Consider the following 23,452-nt stretch of genomic DNA (forward strand, 5'->3'; position numbering starts at 1 on the left):
TTTTGAGAGACAGAGTTTCTCTGTGTAACCCCCCATGGCTGTCCTGGAACTGGCTTTGTAGACCAGGCTGGCCTCCTCATGGAGATACACCTGCCTCTGCCTCTCAAGTGCTGGGATTAAAGACATGTGCCACCAATGCCCAGTAATGAAACATTTAAGTGTTTAATGATGCCAGGTGTGTTGTGGTACATGCCCTTAATCCCAGTACTTGGGAGACAGAGGCAGGCAAATCTGAGTTCTAGGCCAGTGATGACTACATAGTGACTTGTCTCAAAAAAAGCATGGCATCACTTGCCTTTAATCCCAGCATTGGGAAATCAGAGGTAGGAGGGTCTCTGAATTCAAAACGAGCTCCTCTATAGTGCTCCAGGACAACCAGGGCAACACATAGAAACCTTGTCTCAAGAAAACAAAAACCAAACCAAATAAATAAAATTTTAATTATGTTTTCTCTTTTTTAAAGAAAGATTCATTTTTTGTGTGTAGAGTACCACATGAATGCAATGCCCATGGAGGCCAAAAAGAGGACATCAGATCCCCTGGAACTGGAGTTACAGATGGTTATGAGCTGACATGTAGGTGTGAGAACCAATCCTGCATCCTCTTCAAGAGGAGCAAGAACTCTTAACCACAGAGTCATTTATCTAGCTCCTGTTTTCATATTTTTAGATCTTTTTAGTAGCTGCTCTGGAGCTTATCATATAATCTTGACTTATCAACATCAACTTCGGGTTTATATTAGTTTAAATGATCCAGAAATGCTCTGATATGGCATTATTATATACATCTATCAAATTCACATACACATTAACTCATGGTTAGAGCTATTCATTTACCATCTGTAGTTATTTCCTTAGCCCATTATAGCTTTGTTTCAACACACCTCTTCTGTGTTTTTACCAAATGTGTTATACATATAACTCATATTATATGTACAACATTACAAGCATTTAAACATTTTTAATCAGTTAAGGGGAAAACTATGCATTTACAGCATCTTATATAATCACATAATTACCCTTACTATTTTCTCATACACATTTGAATTATTGTTTGGGATCTTTTGCTTTTAGTCTGGAGGATCCTATAACAATTTTTTTTGGTATGGCAGGTCTTTAAGTAATAAATCCTCCCAGTTCTTGGGGCTGGAGACATGGTTAAGAGTGGTTCAGCGCACTGGCTGCTCTTCCAGAGGACCTGGGTTCAATTCCCAGCACCCACATAGCAGCTCACAACTGTCTGTTACTCCAGGATCCACTACCCTCACACAGATTTAACATGCAGACAAAACACCAATGCACAGAAAATAAAAAATAAATAAATTATAATAAAATAAATACTCCCAGTTTTTGATTATCTGTTGTCTTCATTTCACTGTTCTGAAATGACTACTTAATCTATATTCAGCTTTACTAGACATACTTCTTAGTTGACTTTCTTCTTCTTAGTTGACTTCTTCTGACAGTTCAAATTTACAACTGGGGTTCCTCTACTAACTGTTCTATTCCAGTTACTGGACTTTGCAACTCTAGAACTTTCATTTGGTTCTCCTTTAGAATACCTCTCTTTAGTGATCTCCATTTGATTTGGCAGTGCTTTGGAGCCTTCCTTTACTACTCTGTGTTTCCCTTAAGTTCTGGGAATATATTTATAATGGCTAAATCTCGTGTGTGTGTGTGTGTGTGTGTGTGTGTGTGTGTGTGTGTGTGTGTGTGTACGCGCACGCATGTATATGTACATGTGTGGTCCACAGATGCACATGGACATGTGGAAGCCACAAGTCTCCCACTATCAAGTGTCTTCCACTATTACTCTCTATCTTATTTGAGAGAGACAAGGTCTTTCACTGACCCTGAGCTCAGTGATTCTAGAGATCTCCCTGCCTTCACCCTCCAACACAACTTTCACTTGGGTGTTCAGGATCAAAGCCCAGATCCTCATACTTGCATGGCAAGCAGTTTACTGACTGATCAATTTTCCCGGAAGCCTTTTTTGTTAACTGACCCCTGTTCGCTCTCGCAGGAACTTGTGAGCCTAGCTCTCCCATACCCACCTCCTCTTCCTTCCTTGTTCTGGTCATATTTTCCCATTTCTTTACTTATCTCATAGTTTTTGATCTTTTGGGCATTTCGGATAATATATTTTAGTTACTCTTGGGTACTGCTGTTCCCTATCCAGGGCTTTTATTTGCTGGGGGAGGAAGAGCACTCCATCACTGTCCTTGCGTTTTTTGAGACAGGGCTTGCTATGTAACTGAAGCTGACCTTGAATGCTCCATTCCTCTGTCCTCAGCCTTGAAAGTGCTAAGATTACAGACACAGACCATCAAATCTAACTTCAAGACTTACCATGTACTTATTTGTTTGGTGACTGGTTGAATGATTTTTAATAAAATCTACTTCTCTCACAGTGTGAAGACCTATGACAGTTCCTCACAGGGAGGTGTTAATTTGAATAGTTAATCTTGAATGACATGGCTTTAGTCTTCCCTTTCCATGACCATCTAGCTGTTAAGATTCTAATTGTGGCTTATTTTTCTAATATTTGTAACAGTACCCTGGAGCACAACTTGTATACAAACTAGCCTACTGAGTTATGAGTTACTCTGAGGGAACTGTTTCTGAGGTAAATGTTTGATATTTATTCTTACCTAATAATTTCTTGCAAACTGGAAAACATGCACTCTAAGCTGTATCCTCATAAAATCCAATCCTCTCTCACTAGTATTCTCAAGACTGCCTCCAGGCATGAACTTTTCCACTGTGTTGCAGGTGAAGTTATTTCCTTTGGGATAAGATTGGGACAACCTGGGGCTAAGGGTTGAATCTTGAGCCACCTGCAAGTGCTTTATCAGAGCTATACCCCTAACCAACAATTATGTTTAACTCTTGCTCTCCTCCATTCCTCAGGCAAAATCTCTGAACCAGCATCCTAGAAATGGAGTGGGGGATAAACCAAGCTTGCCAAGACATCCCCTTCCCCACCAATCCCAGGTCTGAGTCTTTGGTGGAAAACACACAAACACACACACACACACACACACACACACACACACACAGAGTAGGCTGAAGTTTCAACTTGCCTTCCCTAAGGTCAATAACCTCCTCACAAATCAAAGTTGGGGCAAGAGCAGTTAGGTCCTAAATCGTCTCAGGATGCCACACCCTGTTGCACAGGTAGGGACTGACTAGAAAATGGAGGCCCCCCACCTCTTGTGCGCCTTCCCGGGACTCAGGCCCAGCAATAAGGAGTGGAATCTATCAACTCATTCAATGAGGAAAGAAGCATTGACAGACTTGATTCAAACTACTGCCTCTCACCTTATTAAATTTTCATTGATTCTTGTTGTAGCATTTGCCGTTTACCCTTACAACTATTTCCAAAGCTTGTTTTCAAAAGAATTTTTACTGGTTTGGGAACAGAATACGTTAGTGGAGCTCCTGATACTGTCATGCTTAAATCAATCCTATCTAAAAGCAAGGCTAAAGAGCTGAGCAGTTAGTTCCAACAGAGTCCTAGGGGCCTGTTGAGCTGAAATGATTGACTATACAGGCATGTGCAGAAACAATAACTCCTGACTTAACGGTCACTCCTACTAATGCTATTGGGCATGAGACAACCACAAGGTAGCAAAGACTACATTGCTTAAGTATCATCCTGGCTAAAAACTTACTCTAAAGTTCAAAATCTTGATGCTCTCTGCGTATATAAGAAGGGGAAATTAAAGGTTTTTTTCCTCTCTCTTTTTTTTTGGGGGGGGGTGGGTGGGGATTGGTTTTTGAGACAGGGTTTCTCTGTGTAGCTCTGGTTGTCCTGGAACTCTGTAGACCAGGCTGGCCTCTAACTCACAGAGATCCACCTGCTGCAGCTCCCACTACCTCTTTTGCCACATTCTGTAGTCCAGGCTGGCCTTTAATTCTCATAGTCCTCTGACTCAGTCTCTAAGTACTGGGTTTGCAGGTATGTGCTGATGCACCTGGCCCAAAATGCTACACTAAGATATTAAAAAAGATGGGGGCAACATCAAACAGTTCTTTCTTCCATCGGATATCTGTTGAGTATCCTTTTAATTCAATTCTGACACACTCTACCTGGAATGTTAAATCTCATAAGTAAAAGTGTCATCCACACAAGACTGCCTCCTGTTTCTGATGCCAGTCACATGCTCTTGACTATCACCAAAATGAGGTGCCACAACTCCCTTTTTGGGTTCAGTCAGTTTAGGAGTGCACCTCACAGAAGGTAGGTAAACACTCATGTCTACCTTTTTTTTTTTAAAGAGATATTATAAGGGACACAAGATAATACCAGATCTTTTTAAATGAAGAAAGTAAGTCGTGTGGGAAAGGGTGCAGAGTTTATATGCCCACTCCTATTGAACATGTTCAGCTGGAAGCTCTCCAAACCCCAGCCTTTTGGGAATTTATGGAGACTTCATTATAGAAGCATCATTGATTAAATCATTGACCTTTAGTGACCAATTTAGCAATCAGTCCCATTTTGGGAAAAGAACTGAGAAGTCCCAACCTTAAGGATGCTAACTAAGCCTTTCTGGCAACCAAGCTAAATCCTAAAACTAAAGCCTGGCAACAACAGCCAACTCATTAGTACACAAGAAGATACTACTTTGGGAGATTTTAAAGGTTTTAGAAGCAATAGGCCAGGAAACCAGATCAAATATATCCCAGTGTCACAGATACCAACCTGACTGGTTTTGGTTGTTATTTGTTTTTTGAGAGTTAAATGTGTAAATGTCTGACACTTGGGAAACACTCAGGGCTGTGGATATAACCCAGTGATGGAGTGCTTGCACAGCATGTACAAGGCCCTGGATAACAGACACACACACACACGTTTTCAACAAATGATAACTACTATCACTATGTTAGAATCTATGAGAAGTACATGTAAGTTACTCTCGCCTCAAAGACTTTTTTTTTCCTAGAAAATTTAAAGTTCGGAACAGGGAAAAGTACAAACTTTCAACAAAACTAGACGTAACTTTTAAGACCTACTTACTGTACATAATAACACCTAATGAAAAACTCCCTGGCATTTTATGCGCAAGCCCTACTCACTGTAAACCAGTTCGTTACTACGGAAGATTCCAGCTTTTTCCAATAACAAATGAATGAAAATAACCTTCAGGAAAAACCAAGAGGCCACTTTTTTTTTTTTTCTTTAAAGGCAACAACTAGCTTTAAGTTGTGATCTGGGCCTAGATAGTCCTTTCCGGTTCTGACCATCTCCACCCTTGCCCAGGGAATGGTATATACAGAATCCCTCAAGCTTCCACCTCGACTGTCACCACAGCGAGGCAGCCCCGTGGGAGGGGACGCACGCCCCAGCCGGACAGGCAGGGATTCCGTGGCTCTCCGCTCATAGTCCGTCGGGACTGGCGGCCGGTTACCTCGCAGTTGAACTCCATCTCGGCGTCCATGGTGACGATCCGCACCGTAAATGTCTTGGGCTGCTTCCTCTTAAGCGAGCTGAAGCTCATGCGGGAAGCGATGGCTCCAGCCATGGCGCAGGGTTCTGGCCAGAGACCCTCTCACCCCTAGGTCTATTAGCCTCCCTGGAGAAGCTGCACAGGCCTCAGGGCCACCATGGTGGCCGGCTGGCCGGCCCGAGACAGACCTAGGCTGCGTGGGTCCCCAGCGACCACCATGGGCCGCGAGGACCCGGCCCTCGGTGCGGAGAGACCAGTTAAGGGACAGTCTCAGACGGCAGCGGGGACGCGACGCGGGCAGGAGCGGGCGCGGCCCGGCGCTCGGAAACTCGGGCTGGGGACGTCGGGGACGCCCCTGGGCTGGAATCCTAGACGGCTGCGGCGCGGACTCCGCGCGCCTCTCAGCGGCCCGACGGGGGTCGCGGCGCCGCGCAGTAGCCGGGAGCGCACGCGCGCGTGCGTGTCTGTCACCGGCTCGGCTCCGCGCGCCCTCGGGAAGCGCCCTCCACCAACCCCCACCTCAGCGACCCGCCGGGCCCCCGCCCCGCCCTCGGGCCTCCCAGAACGCTACACACCGATGCAACCTAAATAGCCATTTCCCAGACGCTGTGATTGGCTGGAACGCCAAAGGAAGCGGGACTCCCATCCGCCCCGCCTCCTCTAAGGCCATTCCACCAATTACAAGTTGCACTGAGCCAGGGGCGCGGGTCTGTACTTGGCGTTGAGTGGCTATAAAAGCGGTCACTCCGAACGCTTTTGTTCGTAAAGAATACGCCTACTCTAGCAAGACTGGTTGAGAAGGCTCAGGCGGCGCCTTTCCCGGGAAACCTGTAGAGGCCCTGGTGGCACAGCACGAGGTGCATCGTAATTAGACACCTCCTACGTAGAGATGGTCGCCCTGGAGCCTGAGTCTTATTTGGGACACCCGGCCGAAATTCCATTTTGGCGTTTAATTTCATGTATTGACCTGTATTTCTCAAATTTTAAAAGCACTTAGTGGCCCCACTTTCCTACCTGATCCTCTCTAGCTTCTCTTTAAGAGAATTACAACTACCAAAGGGTTCGTGATTTTCCTTCCTTGCCTTATGGAGTAATTGAGGAATTGAAGCTTGTTTAATACATACAGAAAGCTTTAGAAAGGTGTCTGACATACTAGATTGATGCTATAAAACTGAACTAGATCAAAAAAGGGTGAGAAACACGAAAGCATTTTCATTTTGTCCTTTGCATTTATTGTTTGTTTTTCCAAAGTACATACATGTAGTACTTGTACCTTAATGCCATCAAGTTCTATATAGGAGAATTTCAGCTCTCTGGGGGAGTTGTGGAGTTTTGTTTGTTTTAAAGATATATGTCCCAGTCACTGCCCAGTTGCTGTGAAGAGACACACCATGACCAAGGCAACTCTTAGAAAAGAAAGCGTTTAATTGGGGTCTTGCTTACAGTCTCAGGGTTTAGTCCATTATTCATTATGGTGGCATGTGTGGTGCTGAAGAAGTAGCCTTAGAAAAAACTGAGGCCTGGCATGATGGAATCTCATAATTGACTCAGCTCTCAAGAGACAAGGCTGGAAATGGGACCTTGGTCTGTTCCAGCCCAGAGCTGCTGGTATTACCAGTGTGCTACCCTGTGTGAGGCATCTAACTTCTCCTTGTTGAAGCTTCAAAAAATATTGACCGGGAATGAGGCTAAGGTGTAAGGGTTTACATGTATGAAAATGTCATAATGAAACCCATTATTGTATGCACAGAAAGTTTAAAAAGCATTACATGACTAACATGATTGGACTTCTGTAGTATTCAGCAGACATTGTTAGAACTGTACTGTAGCATAAGTCTTGCTCTTCTACAACAGACCCCTGGAAGACCAGGAAGCACCAGCCAGGGAGAAGAAATTGTTGCCTGGACCCACCAGAGAGGATGCCACCAAAATGATCCTTTGGGGTACTGGGGCCTTGGTGGGGGATTATCTTCATTTTTATTGCTTCAGTTCTTTTCTGCTGGTGGGAAAACCATGTCAGATTCTTCCCTGAGCTTCCTGCAGGGACAACAAATAACCCAGAGCCAAAGATACTGCCAGTAAATAAGTAAGTTGGGGAACCCACTGAGGAGCAGCAAAAGGAAGTAGATCACACAGCAGGAGCTAAAATATAAGGTTGATGATCAGTAATGGTTCATTTTTATAGACTTCCTAGGTGCTAGGATTGGGCTAATCTGCAAAAAACTCTATTTAAAGTTCTTGGGACAATGTCCAGGTACGAAAGGCAGTTCTGAATCTTAAAAAAGAGAGCCAGGACTGAAAATAGATATAATGGGGGCTGGAGATGATTAAGAGCATTTAGTCTGTTGCACAGGCCCTGAGTTCAATTCCCAGAACCCAAGTGTAAATCCAACTCCAGGGGATCTGATGCCCTTTTGCTGGGCTCATCAGGCACCTACACTCACGTGCAGGTTCCAACACAGGTGTACACACACACACACATAATTAAAAATTAAGTGGATCAGGTGGCTAAAGAGATGGCTCAGTGGTAAAGAGCACTGGCTCCTCTTCCAGAGGATCTGGGTTCAATTCCCAGCACCTGTTTAGCTCCCAACCATCTGTAACTCCAGTTCCAGGGTATCTAAATGTGGTGCACATGTAAACACAGAGGTAAAAAATAAAATAGGAGTTGGAGAGATGACACAGAAGGTAAGAGCTCTGGCTGTGCCAAGTATGATATGGCACACGCCTTTAATCCCAGCACTAAGAACAGGCAGGAGGATCCCTGTAAGTCTAAGGCCATGCCAGCTGAAACAAAGTTCCAGGACAGCCAGCCAGGGAAACATAGAGAGGCCCTGTCTCAAAAAAAAAAAAAAAAAAAAAAAAAAAAAAAAAGTCAACCACCACAACACAAAGTACTGGCTGCTCTTCCAGAATTCCTAGGCTTGCTTTCCAGCACCCATATAGTGGCTCACAACTGTCTGTAGCTCCATTTCCAGTGGGTCCAATGTCCTCTACTCACCAACTCAGCCACTAAACACACATGTAGTGCACAGACATATGTGCAAGCAAAACACATAAAAAAATTTAATTATAAAATGCCTTTAAGGGGCTGGAGAGATGGCTTAGCGGTTACAAACACTGATTGCTCTTCCAGAGGACCCAGATTCAATTCCAGGTACCCACATGGCAGCCAACAATGGTCTGTAACTCCAACATTTGACCCTCTCACACAGACATACATGCAGGCAAAACACTAATGCACATAAAATAAAGAAATAATTTTTAAAAGATCTTTAAAAAGTAGATATGGCCATTTGTTACGGAATATTATTTTAACTATATAAAGATGTGTCACATTTGTTTATGCTGTGGAATATTTAACCATGTAAAGCGGTGTCACATTTGTTTACGCTGTGGAATATTACTTTAACCATGTAAAGGTGTCTACGTTTGTGTGTTTAATTATGTGTTACATTTGTCTCACCTTGCCTACCTAAGGCACCTGATGGATCTAATAAAGAACTGAATGGCCAACAGCTAGGCAGAGACAGGATAGGTGGGGCTGGCAGGCAGAGAGACTAAATAGGAGGAGGAATCTAGGCTTGGGAAAAGACAAGAAATGGAGGAGAGAGGAAAGAACAGGGGCCAGCCAGACACAAGAAACAGTGAAAGATATACCGAAGGAGAGAAAAGTAAAAAGCTCCGAGGCAAAGGGTAGATAAAAAGAAACAGGTTAATTCAAATTAAAAGAGCTAGCCAGAAAGGAGCCTAAGCTAGGCTCATAAGAAGTCTCTGTGTTGCGATTTGGGAGTTGGCTGGTGGTCTAAAAGGAAAAAACCTAGTACAGCCATTCTCTTGGTGGTACACCTTTAGTTCCAACACTCAGAAGGCAGAGGCAAGAGGACTTTGTGAGTTCCAGGCCAGGCAGGGCTACATAATGAGACTGAGATAACAAAGGTTCACACAGAATCCTTTCGGTGGAAACTCATGAAAGAAATATATTTTGTGAGCCTAGTGATGTAGCTCAGTTAATTCTGTCTTTCCCTAGCATGCACAAAGTCCTGGGCCCATGATGGTGCAACCCTATGATCCTAGAACTCAAGGTGAAAACAGGAAGTTCACAAGTTCAGGGTCATCCTCCACCATGGAATGAATTTGACATGCTTCAGTACTTGTATTTCTAGTGATCAGTTTGCATTTTTTTAATGACATAGTTTACACCTTTCTAAAAGTAACCTATACACATCTTTTAAAAATTACACACATGCAATTCTATCACTCAAAAGGTTGAGACACTAAAGACAGCAGGAGCTTTGAGACCAGCCTGTACTAGAACTTGTCTCCAAAAAGGGAGAGGGAAGAGAATGGATTGGGGAAGTGTGGGGGAGAGGAGTGAGGAGTTGGGGATGGACATAATACAAATACATTCTTTACATATATGAAATTGTCAAGAATAAATATAAAAAGCATCTTTTAAGAAAAGATTCCTGTTTTGGAGGCAGAGGCAAGCAGATCTCTTGAGTTCCAGGCTATCCTGGACTCTTTCTTTAAAAGTGAAAAGGAGCTGAGGCTGTGGCTCAGTTAGGAGAATACTTGCCTTGCATGCACAATGCCTGAGTTCCATTCCTGGACCGCATGGATGGAGGAAGGAAGAAACCAGATTCCCAAAAGCTGTCCTCTGACCTCCGCAGGTGTGCCATGGCACACTCTGGCACAAGTGCTCAAACACACACACACACACACACACACACACACACACACACAGCAGATAAATAAACATTAAACAGAAAACTATCTCGTTCTAATAAAATAGCCTCCAATGGTCCATGGCCTTAGATAATATACAACATTGAGTTGGAACAAACCCTATGAAATTTGGAGTAGTCCTCTTGTGGTTCTTTTTATGGCAAAGGGATGTCACCATGTGTAATCTGTAACCTTTTGTATTTATCAAAAGAGGTTGTGGTAATGCCTTTGAGGCAGAGACGGGGATCACTAGATTGAGGATAGCCTGGGCTACACACTTTGGGCTGGAGAGATGGTTAACCAGTTAATAGCACTTGGCGGACCTAGGTTCAATTCCCAGCACCCACTTAGTAACTCCAATGCCAAGGGATCTGAAGCCCTTTTCTGACTTCCTCAAACAAGGAACATGCCTTCGGTGCACAAACATACATGCAGACAAAATATTCATACATACAAATTTTTAAGTCTTTTTTTTTTTTTTTTTTTTTTTTTAATGTGGTGGCACACACTATCCTGGAACTTCCTCCATTGACCAGGCTAGCTTGGAACTTAGAGATTGGCCTGCCTCTGCCTTGAAACTGATGGGATTAAAGGCATGTGCCACAAATTCATCCAAGCCAACCTTTTTCTTTCTTTTTCATTTTCTTTTTCTTTCTCTTTCTCTCTCTCTCCTTCCCTCCCTCCCTCCTGTCTTTCTAGACAGGGTTTTTCTGCATAGTTCTGGCTGTCCTGGAACTCACCCTAGAGACCAGACAGGCCTCAAACTCCCAAGTGCTGGGATTAAAAGCATGTATCATCATGTCATCACTGCCTGAATCTTTCTTTTTTAAAAATGATTGTATGGTGGTGGTAGTGCACACCTTTAATCCCTCCCTCAGGAGGCAGAGGATCGCTGAGTTCAGGCCAGCCTGGGCTGCAGAATGAGTTCCAGGACAATTAGGGCTACACGAGAAACTCTGTCTTGAAAACAGCAACAAAAAGATTTATGTACTTTTATTTTATGTCTGGGGCCTGAGGATACGGAAGAAGGTGTTTGAACTCCTGGAATTGGAGTTACAGGTAGCTGAGAGCCTTCATGTGGGTGCTGGGAACTGAACTTGGGTCCTCTGCTAAAGCATTCTTAGCCACTGAGCAACTTCTCCAGGTCCCTGAACTAACTCTTAAAGGGGTCTAGAAGTAGAAGATGAAAGAAGCCAGAAAAACATATTCCTTCTGGCTGGGAAGAAAATAAACATTTAAGTTTTGCACTTCTTATGAGGCAGCAGAACAAGGAACTCTGGAGGGCCTTGGGGTCCCAGGAATTATCCCTAGCCAATAGCCAAAGGAACCAGGCTCTCAGCCCTGTAGTCACCAGTAGGTGGTTTCTCCAACAATCTAACTGAGCTTCAAGAAAAGCCCTAAGCTCCAGATGGGAACTGTGGTGTCGCTGACACATTGTGGACAGCCCTGTGAAACCCTGAGGAGAATCCATGCTAAGCCCAGCATGGATTTTAGACACATGGATGCTTGGGTGAATATAGGTTGTTTACAGTCACTGAATGTGTAGCAACTTGTTACATAGCAATACAAACTTGAAGTGGCCAGAAAGCAAATCAGATTTTAACATGTATATTCCATTTATTGTTTGACTTGCTGACATAAACATGTAGTGAGATGGGTGTGGTGCTATACTCCTGTGATATCAGGGAAGCCAGGGCAGAAGGAGCCACACAAAGTCAAGGCTAGCTAGGTCTCCGTGGCAAGTTAGAGCTCAATCAGGGCTACATAGAAAGATCCTGCCACGAATTATTTCCATATCATTACATATTTTGTGATATTTTTCTAAGGGCTGCACAGAACTCAGGTAAGCAATCTTATCTTCTTCCTGTAGCTTGCTGTTAGGAAACTCAGGACCTCTGGCAGTTCTGCCAGGCTTTTCCCTTATGTTTGACCTAGCTCTGTTCTTTCTGCCCTTATGAACTCTGTGATGGCTTTCCCCTATCCATTTACCGTTTATTCCTTGTGCCAGTTCTATGTCTAAATTTACAAATCTCTTGCTTTAAGACCTTTATGGGTTTTTTTCTTTTTATTTTATTGAGGCAAGGATCCCAGTCTGATCTCAGACTAACTGAGGATGACCTTGAACTGATCTTCTTGCCTTCACCTCTCAAGTGCTGGGAACACAGACATAAACCACCATGCCCAGTAGTTTCATGTGGCCCAGGTGATGGAACACAGGGCTTTGTGCATGTTAGGTAAGCACTACACTCCCAAACCCTTGTTTGTTATCCTTATACTGTATCAACAACAAAGCAATTTTTTGAGACAGAGTTTCACTATGTAACCCTAGTGGATAACCAAGAATTTGCTATGTAGATCAGGCTAACCTCACAGAGATTTTCCTGCCTCTACCTCCTGAGTGCTGGGATTAAAGGTGCACACCACCACACTCAGTTCACAAAGTTCCTGTTTACAAATACAACATAGACTTTTTTTAAAAAGAGAGTCAACCAAGTATTTGTCAAATGTCTTCCAGTGTGGCTTTGTCTTTTATTTACTAATGTTCAGGAATTTTGTTTTGGTTTTGGAAAAAAAGTCTAAAAAAATAGCACATCCTGGGCTGGAATTTTATATCTCCTCCCTCAGCCTTGAAAGTAGCTAAGAACACACGCTCAGGTCTTTTGTACGGGCCTAATTGGTCTTAATAAAAAACCCGGAGTCAGATATACTGGTAAATGCTGAAAGATCAGAGAGACAAAGGAGCAAACCACAGCCACATCTTAACCTCGATAACTTCTCAGTTTAAAAGAGAGTGAGTTCCTGTCTCCTCCTGCCTTGTATTCCTCTCTCCACCAAGCCATATCACTTCCTGTCTGTCTGTACAGACCTTCAGACTAGTGGCTAGCTCCGCCCTTTGATCTTCAGGCAAACTTTATTAGAGCACAAACAAAATACCACCACACAGTTTGGGGTGTACTTCTATAAGCCAAATCACATTGCTTTGAGGATGGCGTGGAGAGAGAAGCCATATTAGGAGGGTTGTTTTTTGTTTGTTTGTTTCTCTTTGTTTTGTTTTACAAGACTGGGTTCAGGGTTTCTCTGTGTAGCTTTGAAGCCTGTCCTGGAACTGACTTTGTAGACCAGGCTGGCCTAGAACTCACAGCGATTTGCCTGCCTCTGCTTCCTGAGTGCTTGGATTAAAGGAGTGAGCCACCAACACCCACATATAAGGAAGTTCTTGCTTGCTAGCAACCTGGGAGGTGACCTGACCCATTAAACATACCTGGAGATCTTTTCATGTTGGGGATGCCTTCCCAAAGTGCTATTCTGAGGCACTGAGTTGGTTTTTGTTTTGTTCGAAATAGAATCTCGCTATGTATCCTACCTGGCCTAGATCTGCCTGCCTCAGCCTTAAGAGTACTGGAATTTGATAGAGGCTTCTCCACTGTTGGCTGAGGTACTGAGTTTGAACGGAAACAAGCTGCAGATAATAACCTCCCCTGTGAAAGAGCAGTGGAGGGGACCATTGTTGGAAATCTAGCTGTCCCTTGCTCAGTTATGATCAGAAAATGTTAAATTTCCGACATGAAATCCATGTTTTCAACTGCACGCTGTTGAGTACCGTGAGGAAATCTTGCCCCGTCCTGTCTTGCCTTTCCCTGATTACCTGGAAGGTGAGACATCCCTTTGTTCTGTTTATCCTGTCCTGGCTCTGGGCCCACAGCTTTTTTAAGGACTGCATGCTACTGGAAGAGAAGAACCATGTCTAAGAAGCCACTGTCTAAACCACAATTTACTGCTGTTTCTTTGTTCTATAAACTGATACTTTTGGTTTTTGTTTGTTTGTTTTTAAGGTCAGGTCTCACTGTTTGAAACAAGCTGGGCTTGAATTTGATATATTTCTGCCTCAGGCTCTGGGGTGCTGGCATTTATGCCAGATTGATACTCTTGGGTCTTGGGCATTAGTTTTCTAGGGCCACTTGTACCAAAGCACCCTAAAATGGACCACCTGGAAAAAGAGAAGTTTCAAGCAGGGGAAATGGTCCAGTGGGACACACCTGCCAAACAGCATGGTAATCGGAGTTTGAATCCAGAACCCTTGTGAAAGTCAGGCAATAGTAGTGCACAGACCTGTAATCCCAGTGATCCCGCAGAGACCTGGAGACAGACAGGAGAATCTCGGAAGGTTAAGAGCCTCTGGGTACTTGGTGTGTGACACACCAAACAACAAGGAGAAGCTGCCCCAAACAAGGTAGAAGAGAAGGGCTGACACCCAGGGTTGCCTTCCAACCTCCACATAGGCTGTGATATGCATGCCCTCACACACACACCCATACAAACACAGGGGAAAGAAAGGAAGGAGGGATTTTCTCATCTCACTCTGGAGGCAATAAGTCGGAGATGGAGGTGTCAATTAAGAATGCATTTTCAGCCAGGAGTTGGTGGCAGAGGCAGGCAGATCTCTGTGAATTCAAGGCCAGCCTGGTCTACAGAGCTAGTTCCAGGACAGGCTCCAAAACAGTACAGAGAAACCCTGTCTCAAAAAATCCTTCCCCCAAAAAAGACTGCATTTCCTCTGATGCCTTCAAGAGGAAGGACCTGTACTCATCTTTGCAGCATCTGGTAACCCTAGACTAGGCTTGGCTTGTGGCAGCATTATCTCCAGTCCTCACAAAGCCTCCTCTCAGATTTCTTCATACCTTTTCCCTTACCACTTGTCTGCCTCTTTATTATGACATCTACTACTGTGACAAAACACCATGACCAAGCCAATTTAAAAAAGAAAGCATTTAATTGGGCTTATGGTTTCAGAGGGATAGGGTCCATAACAGCAGAACATGGAGTCAGGAATGGCTGAGAGCTCACCTTAACCTACAAGCAGGAGGTAAGGAGAGGCACCCTGGGAATGCCTCAAGTCTTTTGAAACCTCAAAGCCCATCCTAAGTGACATCCCTCCTCCAACAAGACCACACCTCGAAATCCTTACTGAATAATTCTACCCACTGGGGACCAAATAGTCAAGCATGATCACTCAAACCTCCAGGAGACCCATTCTAATGCTTCATTTTAATTTGATTACCTTAAAAAAGGTTATTAGGTGAATGTGTCTGTGACTGTGGTACAAACTCTTGCCTCCCATCCTTTTCTTTTTAGAGACAGGGTTTTACTCTGTAGCCAAGGCTGCTCTGGAACTCACCATGTGACCTAGGCAGGCTGGCCTCAAGCTTGGGTCAAATGCCCTGGATGAGCTTCCCAATCATTTGATTACCTCTGTTCAGACCCTAAATTCAGTAGCTAGGTATGATGGTCTATGCCTATGATCAGAGCACTCCCAAGGCTGAGGCAGGAGGATCATAAACTTGAGGCAAGTCTAGGCTTCATGGCAAGACTATCTTAAGAGAATACAAACCAAGCCTGGTGGTGGTATCACATGCCTTTAATCCAGAGGCAGGGGAATCTATGAGTTCGAGACCAGCCAGGTCTACAGAGCAAGTTCCAGAACAGCCAAAGCTATACAGAGAAACCTTGTCTCAAAAAACAACCAAACAAAAAAGAAAATCCAAATGAAAATAAACAACAACAAAACCCAAACAAGCAAATAGACAGACTAGGGAGATGGTTCAGCAGCCAAAGTGCTTGACACAAAAACCTGACAACCTGAGCTTGACCCCTAGAACCCATGATGGATGGAGAGAACTGACTCCCTGAAAGTTGTCCTCTGACCCCCAAATGCATCACACACACACACACACACACACACACACACACTTAAAAAAATAACCCTGCAGGGTGGTGGTGACACACACCTTTAATCCCAGCACTCGGGAGGCAGAGGCAGATGGATCTCTGTGATTCGAGGTCAGCCTGGTCTACAGAGTGAGTTCCAGGACAGCCAGAGCTATGCAGAGAGACCCTGTCTTAAAACAACAACAAAGAAAAGAAGAGAGAGAGAAAGAGAAAGAAAGAAAAAAGAAAGGAAGAAAGAAAAGAAAGGAAGAGAGGAAGGGAGGAAGGAAGGAAGGAAGGAAGCAAGCAAGCAAGCAAGCAAGCTAAGATGAAGACTGAGCCCCTGTGTACTGTTTATCTAGAGCATGTCCATGGACGGAAATATCGCTGCAAAAGTACACAGCACTATCACAGGTAAAACTGTGGCAAGGTGGTTGTGGAGATTTAAGAGTCATGTGATATAGAGGGAAAACAGGTCTTGGAATGCAAAGTTTTAAATTGTGACATTTACAGGAAGCATCCCCAGGCCTCCACAGCTACCCTGTCATAAAAATGTTGCTGAAGCTGGGTGGCACATACCTTTAATACCAGCACTCGAGAGGCAAGAGTATCTCTGTGAGTACAAGGCCAGCCTGGACTACAGAGCAAGTAGTTCCAGGACAGCCAAGGTTACACAAAGAAACACTGTATTGAAAAACAAAACAAAACAAAAAATATGGTTGCTGAAGCTAGGCAGTGGCAGCAGACTCCTTTAATTCCAGAATTTGGGAGTCAGAAGCAGGCCGAGTTCTGAGTTTGAGGTCAGCTTGGTCTACAGAGTTCCAGGACAGCCAAGGCTACAAAGTGAAACCTTGTCTTGAAAAACCAAACAAGCAAAAAAGGTTGCTGAAGTATTTCTAGAGAGGCTCAGTCATACTGAGTTATGCCCCTACAAAAGAGATCTGGATCTTTTAACGCTGGTAGCATGAATTGTGGCCTTATTTGGAAATAGTATTTCTCTGGGGTTGTTTTTGGTTTGGTTTGGTTTGGTTTTTCAAGACAGGATTTCTTTGTTACAGCCTTGGCTTTCCTGGATCTTGCTCTGTAGTCCAGGCTGGCCTTGAACTCACAGAGATCCAGCTGTCTCTGTCTCTGGAGTGCTGGGATTAAAGGCTCCCCCCTCCCAACCTGGCTTCATTTTAATTTCTTTATTGTATCTAATACTTACTCAGCTTATGCTCATAGGATGTTGCTATTGCTCCTCAATTTATAGTAAGTGAATGGCCAAAAAAACAGCTCAATAGACAGCTAGAGTCTTCCAAGCAAAGTATGACAACAGTCACATTCACTCAGAAGAACCCATATTAGAGCTTGCATTTCCAAGCTAAGGTGGTGCCATCTTGTGGCAACAGTTTGTGCACAGTTTATAATTCATTCCATACCAGCTGCTTTGAGATTGCTGGATCCCTGAGATAAGTTTTAGGAGCACTTGTATTACTTATCACTTACACACAGCATGGATTTTTATCACTATGCTTATGTAGTACTATGTCAAAGTCGCATCACGCATATCTGCATATGTTGTCTAGGACCCAAGGGCTGGGACTTTGTCTTGTGGCTAATGCCCCAGCAGAGGCATAAAAGCTTTCTAGTCACTGTCTGTCCTGTTTGGGGTCCCATAGGAGCTGGAGGATGCAGTTCTCTGAGAGCAGTTGAGCCTGGGCATAAAGGCCCATCAATAAGGAGCAGGTGACAGTACCACAGCTGGGTAATTTGTCTCTGTGCTCCTCTGCAGCCCATTCGACGATGATCTATTTGTCCCAGGGAATAGATGGTGGCAGGTTTGTCCATATTTTACACTTATGAACCTGCCTGCTCCTCTCTGCCCAGTGCTGCTCATCTGTCTCTGTCCCTGGTTCCTCTCATTTCATTCCGTGAGTGGACAGCAGGCCTTGGCAAAGAGTTATGAAGGTGGAGTCTCAGAGGGTGGTCTGGGAAAGAAATGAAGAGAGGAAGGGGAAAAGGGAGGGAGGGAAGCCGAGAGCACGGGTCTGTTCCCTGCAGAGGGGAAGGGATGGCTGGGAGACACAAAGGAGAGAGATGGTCCAGACTTACGGTGGTCAGGAAAGGGCCTCAGAGAGCAAGGGAATGGATGGCAAGGTAGATGGAGAGGGCATGAGACAGGAGGACTAGGGCATGCTGGGGAGGCTTGCTTGTAGTAGATGGGTTGAAAGGACTGGGGGGTGAAGTTCTTGCTTAGCATTCTTGTTGCTCTGAGTTCTACCTTCAGGCCTGAAAAGAGAGATATGCTGAGCTTGAGGACTGAGTCCAATTCAAATCAATACGTTGGACCTGCAAAATCTAAATGTAGTAACCTGCTTCCAATGCCCTTGGCATTCCTGTTTGTTAGCATTCACACACTTGGCACTAGGAACTGAACCTAGGGCCTTTGTATCTAGAAGTGTTCTACTGATGAACTAGATCCTCAGCCCTCTTTTAACTTTTTAGTTTGATATATGGTTTCAAACTCTAATTGTTTTTAATAAAAGCTCAGAGTCAGATATTAGTGTTAATGCTGATGATCAGAGAAGCAAAGCGGCCAGCCACTAGAGAGTTCTCACCTCTACCAATGCTCAGACCACAGGGGCCATCTGTCCTCAGACTGCATCCCCAGACCACCTAGACTGCACTGCTCCTCAGACTGCATCTCTCCCTGGTCTCCTCCTGCTTCTCTCCGCCAAGCCATATCAGTCCTGTTTCCACCTCCTTAGTGTTGTGGGAACTCTGTTTCTCTTTTAGACTGGATCGATTTCATGTAGCCCAAGGTGATCCATCTGCCTCTGTCTCCAAAGTTCTGGGATTAACACCACTGCCTGGCCTCTATGGCTAACTAGTGTGGCTAGCTTTGCATTCTGATCTTCAGGCAAGCTTTGTTAGATCATAAACAAAATGTCACTGCAGTCTCACTAAATTGTTCAAGCTGACCTTGAAAACTCAGCAGGCCAGACGTCCTGTGCACTTGAGATCCTCCTGGCTCAGCCTCCTTGTAGGTAGCTGGGATTAGAAGCCCAGCTGGTATTCACACTCTTGTATAGCCACTTTCACACTGATCAGGCCCCACATGTGTAACTAATAGGATGGGTAGAAATGACAGAGTGCATTCTTCCAAATTCTTGAAGGTATCTCTTTAATCTGCTAGTCTAGAGGAAGCCAGTGTCTATGAGAGAATACCCAACAGCAGGCTGGAGAAAGAACTGAACCGTCCTGCTATGAACTAGCATTAAATTATATGACTCATCACTGACGGGCATTCTCCAGCCTCAGTGAGATCTTCAGATGACCATAGTTTGAGCCAACATCCTGATTGCACCATTTTAGCCAGCATCACCCTTGCTAACCCCATTGCTCTGCAATTCTGCTCCCATGGGGCCCTGAGAAATAGTCAGTGTCTACTGTTTGAGGCTGAGATCTGGGATAATCTATTCCACCTTCATTGGAAATGGTCTAAACTTTTTATTTGTGGGTTTTTTTTTTGTTGTTGTTCAACTGCTTTTTTGGTCTGAATGTATTATCATTGGGCAAGACAAGGTTCACAGCAGATGTTCCTCCTGCAGCATTGCATGGAACAGAGCAGCTCAGCAAGCAGGGTGTAAAGCAAGGGGAAGATTCTGGGACGGGGCTGTATATCCTGAATAGTAAAGCCATAACACTGAGTGGTCCTGGGTCAAGGGACTTTCTGGGCTCAAACAGAGACATTCCAGTGTACACTGGATTATGTTAGTCAATCTAACTAGGGTAGAGAGGAATGGGTGTTGAAGCTACCTCTATAGTTAGCTGCCACGCATCATGGTTCATGAGTCCATTGTCCATTGCTATAATAAAATAATTGATGGTAAGTCATTGGAAAAAAAAGAATTTATGGGACTGGAGAGATGGCTCAGAAGTTAAGAGCATCAACTGCTCTACCGCAGGATCTGGGTTCAGTTCCCAGCACCCACATCAGGCAGCTCACAACTGTCTGTACCACCTGTTACAGGGGATCCAACACCCTCACACAGACACACATATAGGCAAAACGCTAATGTATGTAAACTTAAAGAAAAAAGAAATAAAGAAGACTATTATAGTTCTGATGACTGGGAAGTTCAAGGTTGAGGGGCTGCACCTGGAGAGGTCCTTCTTGCTAGCCAGGACTCTACAGAGTCAAGAGATGACGTTGAATATCATATAGCAAGAGAAAGCCAAGACAGCCAAACTTGTTTTATGTTTCTGGGGATAGACTCCAGGATTCATACATGATGTAACACTGGGCTACATCCACTCTTAAAATACATCCACTCTCATGACTACCGACCTATTTCCTCAATAACCCAATAATCCATTAATTCATGAATTAACCATGCCTGAGATCAGCATCCCCCTGACCCCATCACCCTTCTAAAAGTTCCACTCCAATTGTCATTCATGTATAACTTTAAGGGCCAGGTATTCAACACATGAAGTTTTGGAATACTGAAAATATTTCACATGGGATAGAGAGTAAGACCTGCCTTCCATATCTCCTCATCAAGAGAGGGATGTTCCAGAGCCAACCTGTTTCATCTTCCTGTCCATCCCCAACTTAGGTCGAGGGAGGAGTGGTGCACCCAACTAATTATGAGAAACATAATTGGAAACATTTGGGGAAAAAGATATGTGTGCTGAACATGTATAGACTTTTTTCTTGTCATTGTTGCCAATATAGCATAGCAATTATTTATATAGGTTTCACTGTGACGTAGGTATGAGTAATCTAAAAATGACAACTGAGCTAGTGGTATAGACCTGTAATCCATGTGTTTGTGAGGTTTAGGCAAAAGAATGGTAAGTTCAAAGCTAGCCTAGGCAACTTAGTGAGATCTGTCTCAAAGAAAGAAAGGAAGTTAAAAGGGGGGGGGGGCAAAGCTGGACATGGTAGCACATATCTTTAATTCCAGCACCTGGAAGACAGGTAGATAGATTTATGAGTTCAAAGCCAGCCTGGGTCTCTATAGCTAGGCTACACAGTGAGACTGTCTTGGGGACAGATACGTATGTATGTATATATGTGTATACACACACACACACACACACACACACACACACACACATATATATATATATATATGGAGAGAGAGAGATTTTATTTATGTGTGTGGGTATACCTGTATGAGTTTAGTTCATCACATGTGTGAAAATGTTCATGGAGGTCAGATCCTCTGGATTTGGAGTTAAAGCACTATGAGGTATTCGATGTAGGTGCTGGAAACTGGATCCCACACTCTCTGCAAGAGCTGAGCCATCTCTCCAGCCTCTTGATTCCTTTTTTTTTTGTTTTGGTTTGGTTTTTTGAGATAGGGTTTCTCTGTGCAGCCTTCGCAGTCCTGGAACTCGCTCTGTAACTCTGTAGACCAGGCTGGCCTTGAACTCACAGAGATCCATCTGCCTCTGCCTCCCAAGTGCTGGAATTAAAGGCATGAACCACCACTGCCCAGCCAGCCTCTTCATTCTTAAAGGAAAAGCACATCCCACCACATGACAACAGCAATGTCTCCATCGTGATCCTCTATCTAGCCATCTGGGTTTTTCCTGAGTGGCACTGGACTGGGACCCTGTAGAGATCACACTGACTTCTGAAGCGAAGAGACTACTCTCCAGGTCCAGCTGTGTCCCTGACACCCTTTGTGTGCTTCACTTTGCTAGTCTGCTGTCTTAGCTACAGTCTTCAACCTTGATTTTCACTGCTGGGACAACTGATTCTGGCTTCCTTATCATATTGATACACAGTTCCCTTTGTAAACAAATCACACAAAATAAGCTGTGTTCATTGTAGCATCTTAAGGAAATTCATGGGAGGTCTGGAGAGAGTGATCAGCATTAGTGCTGCTCTTTCGGAGGACTCCCAGCACCCTCACTGTAACCTGCAGCTTCAGATCCGGGGGACCTGATGCCTCTTCTCACCCGCATGCATTTGGTGCACAAATATACATACACTCAAGCATATACACACATAAATTAAAAGTTTTTTGTTTGGTTTTTTTGTTTTGTTTTGTTTTGTTTTTGTTTTTGTTTTTTTTTTTTTTTTTTTTTTTTTTGGAGACAGGGTTTCTCTGTGTAAGAGCCCTGTATGTCCTGGAACTTGCTTTGTAGACCAGGCTGGCCTCGAACTCATACAGATCCACTTGCCTCTGCCTCCTGAGTGCTGGGATTACAGGCATATGCCACCAACCGAAGTAGGTAGACTTTTCTTTCCTACCGGCCAGTTCCCAATATTAACTGAAAATGCTCAGCTGATAGCTCAAGCTCATTGCTAACTAGCTCTTGCAATTTAAAATAACCCATTTATATCAATCTACATTCTGCCACGTGGCTTCACCTCTCTTTCATTTTGTGTCTCCCATTTCCTTTCTGTGTCTCACTGGAGACTCCTCTGACTCTGTCCTTCTTCTTCCCAGTACCCTTACCCTGGTTTTCCTGCCTAAGCTTATCCTGTCCAGACCAGTCAGCTTCTTTATTAAACCAGTCACAGTGTAATTTGCACAGTGTACAGAAGGATTATTTCACAGCAAACTGCCTGGCTAAATAACTTTGTTTGCATTAAAAAAAAAATTCAAGGGGTCAGTGGTGGTGCATGCCTTTAATCCTAGCACTTGGGAGACAGAAGCAGGTGGATCTTAGTGAGTCTGAAGCCAGGCTGGTCTACAGAGTAAATTCCAGGACAGCGAGGACTGTTACACAGAGAAACCCTGACTTGAAAAACCACACACACACACACACACACACACACACACAAACCGTCAAGGGGAAAAAGAATCACAATTTGTCTTAGTTACTTTTCTATTCTGCAATGAGACCCATGCTTAAGGCAACTTCTAGAAGAGTTTATTGTGGGCTTACATAGGTTGGAGTCCATGGCCATCATGATGGGGAACATGGCAGCAGTTAATGCAGGCATGGTGCTAGAGCAGGAGTTGAGGACTCACATGTTGACCCACAAGCAGAGATAGAGGGAGGCACCTGGGAATGGCCGTGGGCTTTTAAACCTGCCCCCAGTGACACACATCCTCTCCAACAAGGCCACACCTCCTAGTTCTTTCCACATAGTCCCACCAACTGGAGACCAAGTATACAAACATGAGCCAGTGATGGTCATTTTCATTCAGACCATCACACAGTTTAAATCTAAATCTTGGGTTGGGGGTAACTAAGTGAATGTGAGCCTAAAGACCTTGCTGGGTTTGATCCCCAGCAAAGCACAGGAGGGAGAGATGGCTTTGTAATCCCAGTGCTGGGCAAGCACAGATGAGAAGAACCTTGGGGCTCACTTGCTAGTTAGCCTAGCTGAGGGAGGGGTGGGGTGACCAACTCCTCTGCTCTGGAGATTTCAGCAGTGATTGGATATTTATCTCCTACACCAGGCCTTGGCTACCAATTCTACCAATTAATACAGATAGGACTTGTTCAGCCAACCTTTGGTGTTTCGAGAGCCTAGATGGGGCCTACCTAGCTAGACTCACAGTTGAAAGAATCAGGAAGTTATGTCTTCTGCAAGTCCCTGACCAGGCACACAGA

General features: G+C 44.3%; 1 protein-coding gene across 9 annotated transcripts in view; it reads right to left on the reverse strand.

The window, feature by feature from the left end:
* The window catches only part of Nf2 (NF2, moesin-ezrin-radixin like (MERLIN) tumor suppressor), an 83,340-nt gene extending 77,357 nt beyond the window's left edge, over positions 1-5,983 (reverse strand). For 6 of the 9 annotated variants that reach the window (XM_051200399.1, XM_051200392.1, XM_051200393.1 and 3 more), the window contains exon 1: positions 5,411-5,982. In XM_051200399.1, the coding sequence (XP_051056356.1) occupies positions 5,411-5,524 (114 nt within the window). In that variant the 5' untranslated portion in view covers positions 5,525-5,982. Of the gene's footprint in view, positions 1-5,410 lie in introns of all 9 variants that reach the window. The other 3 variants (XM_051200400.1, XM_051200398.1, XM_051200397.1) reach the window with 1 other exon arrangement.
* Between the last annotated feature and the right edge of the window lie 17,469 nt (positions 5,984-23,452).

Source organism: Phodopus roborovskii, unplaced genomic scaffold (genome assembly GCF_943737965.1).
Source record: "Phodopus roborovskii unplaced genomic scaffold, PHOROB, whole genome shotgun sequence".
Classification (NCBI taxonomy): domain Eukaryota; kingdom Metazoa; phylum Chordata; class Mammalia; order Rodentia; family Cricetidae; genus Phodopus; species Phodopus roborovskii.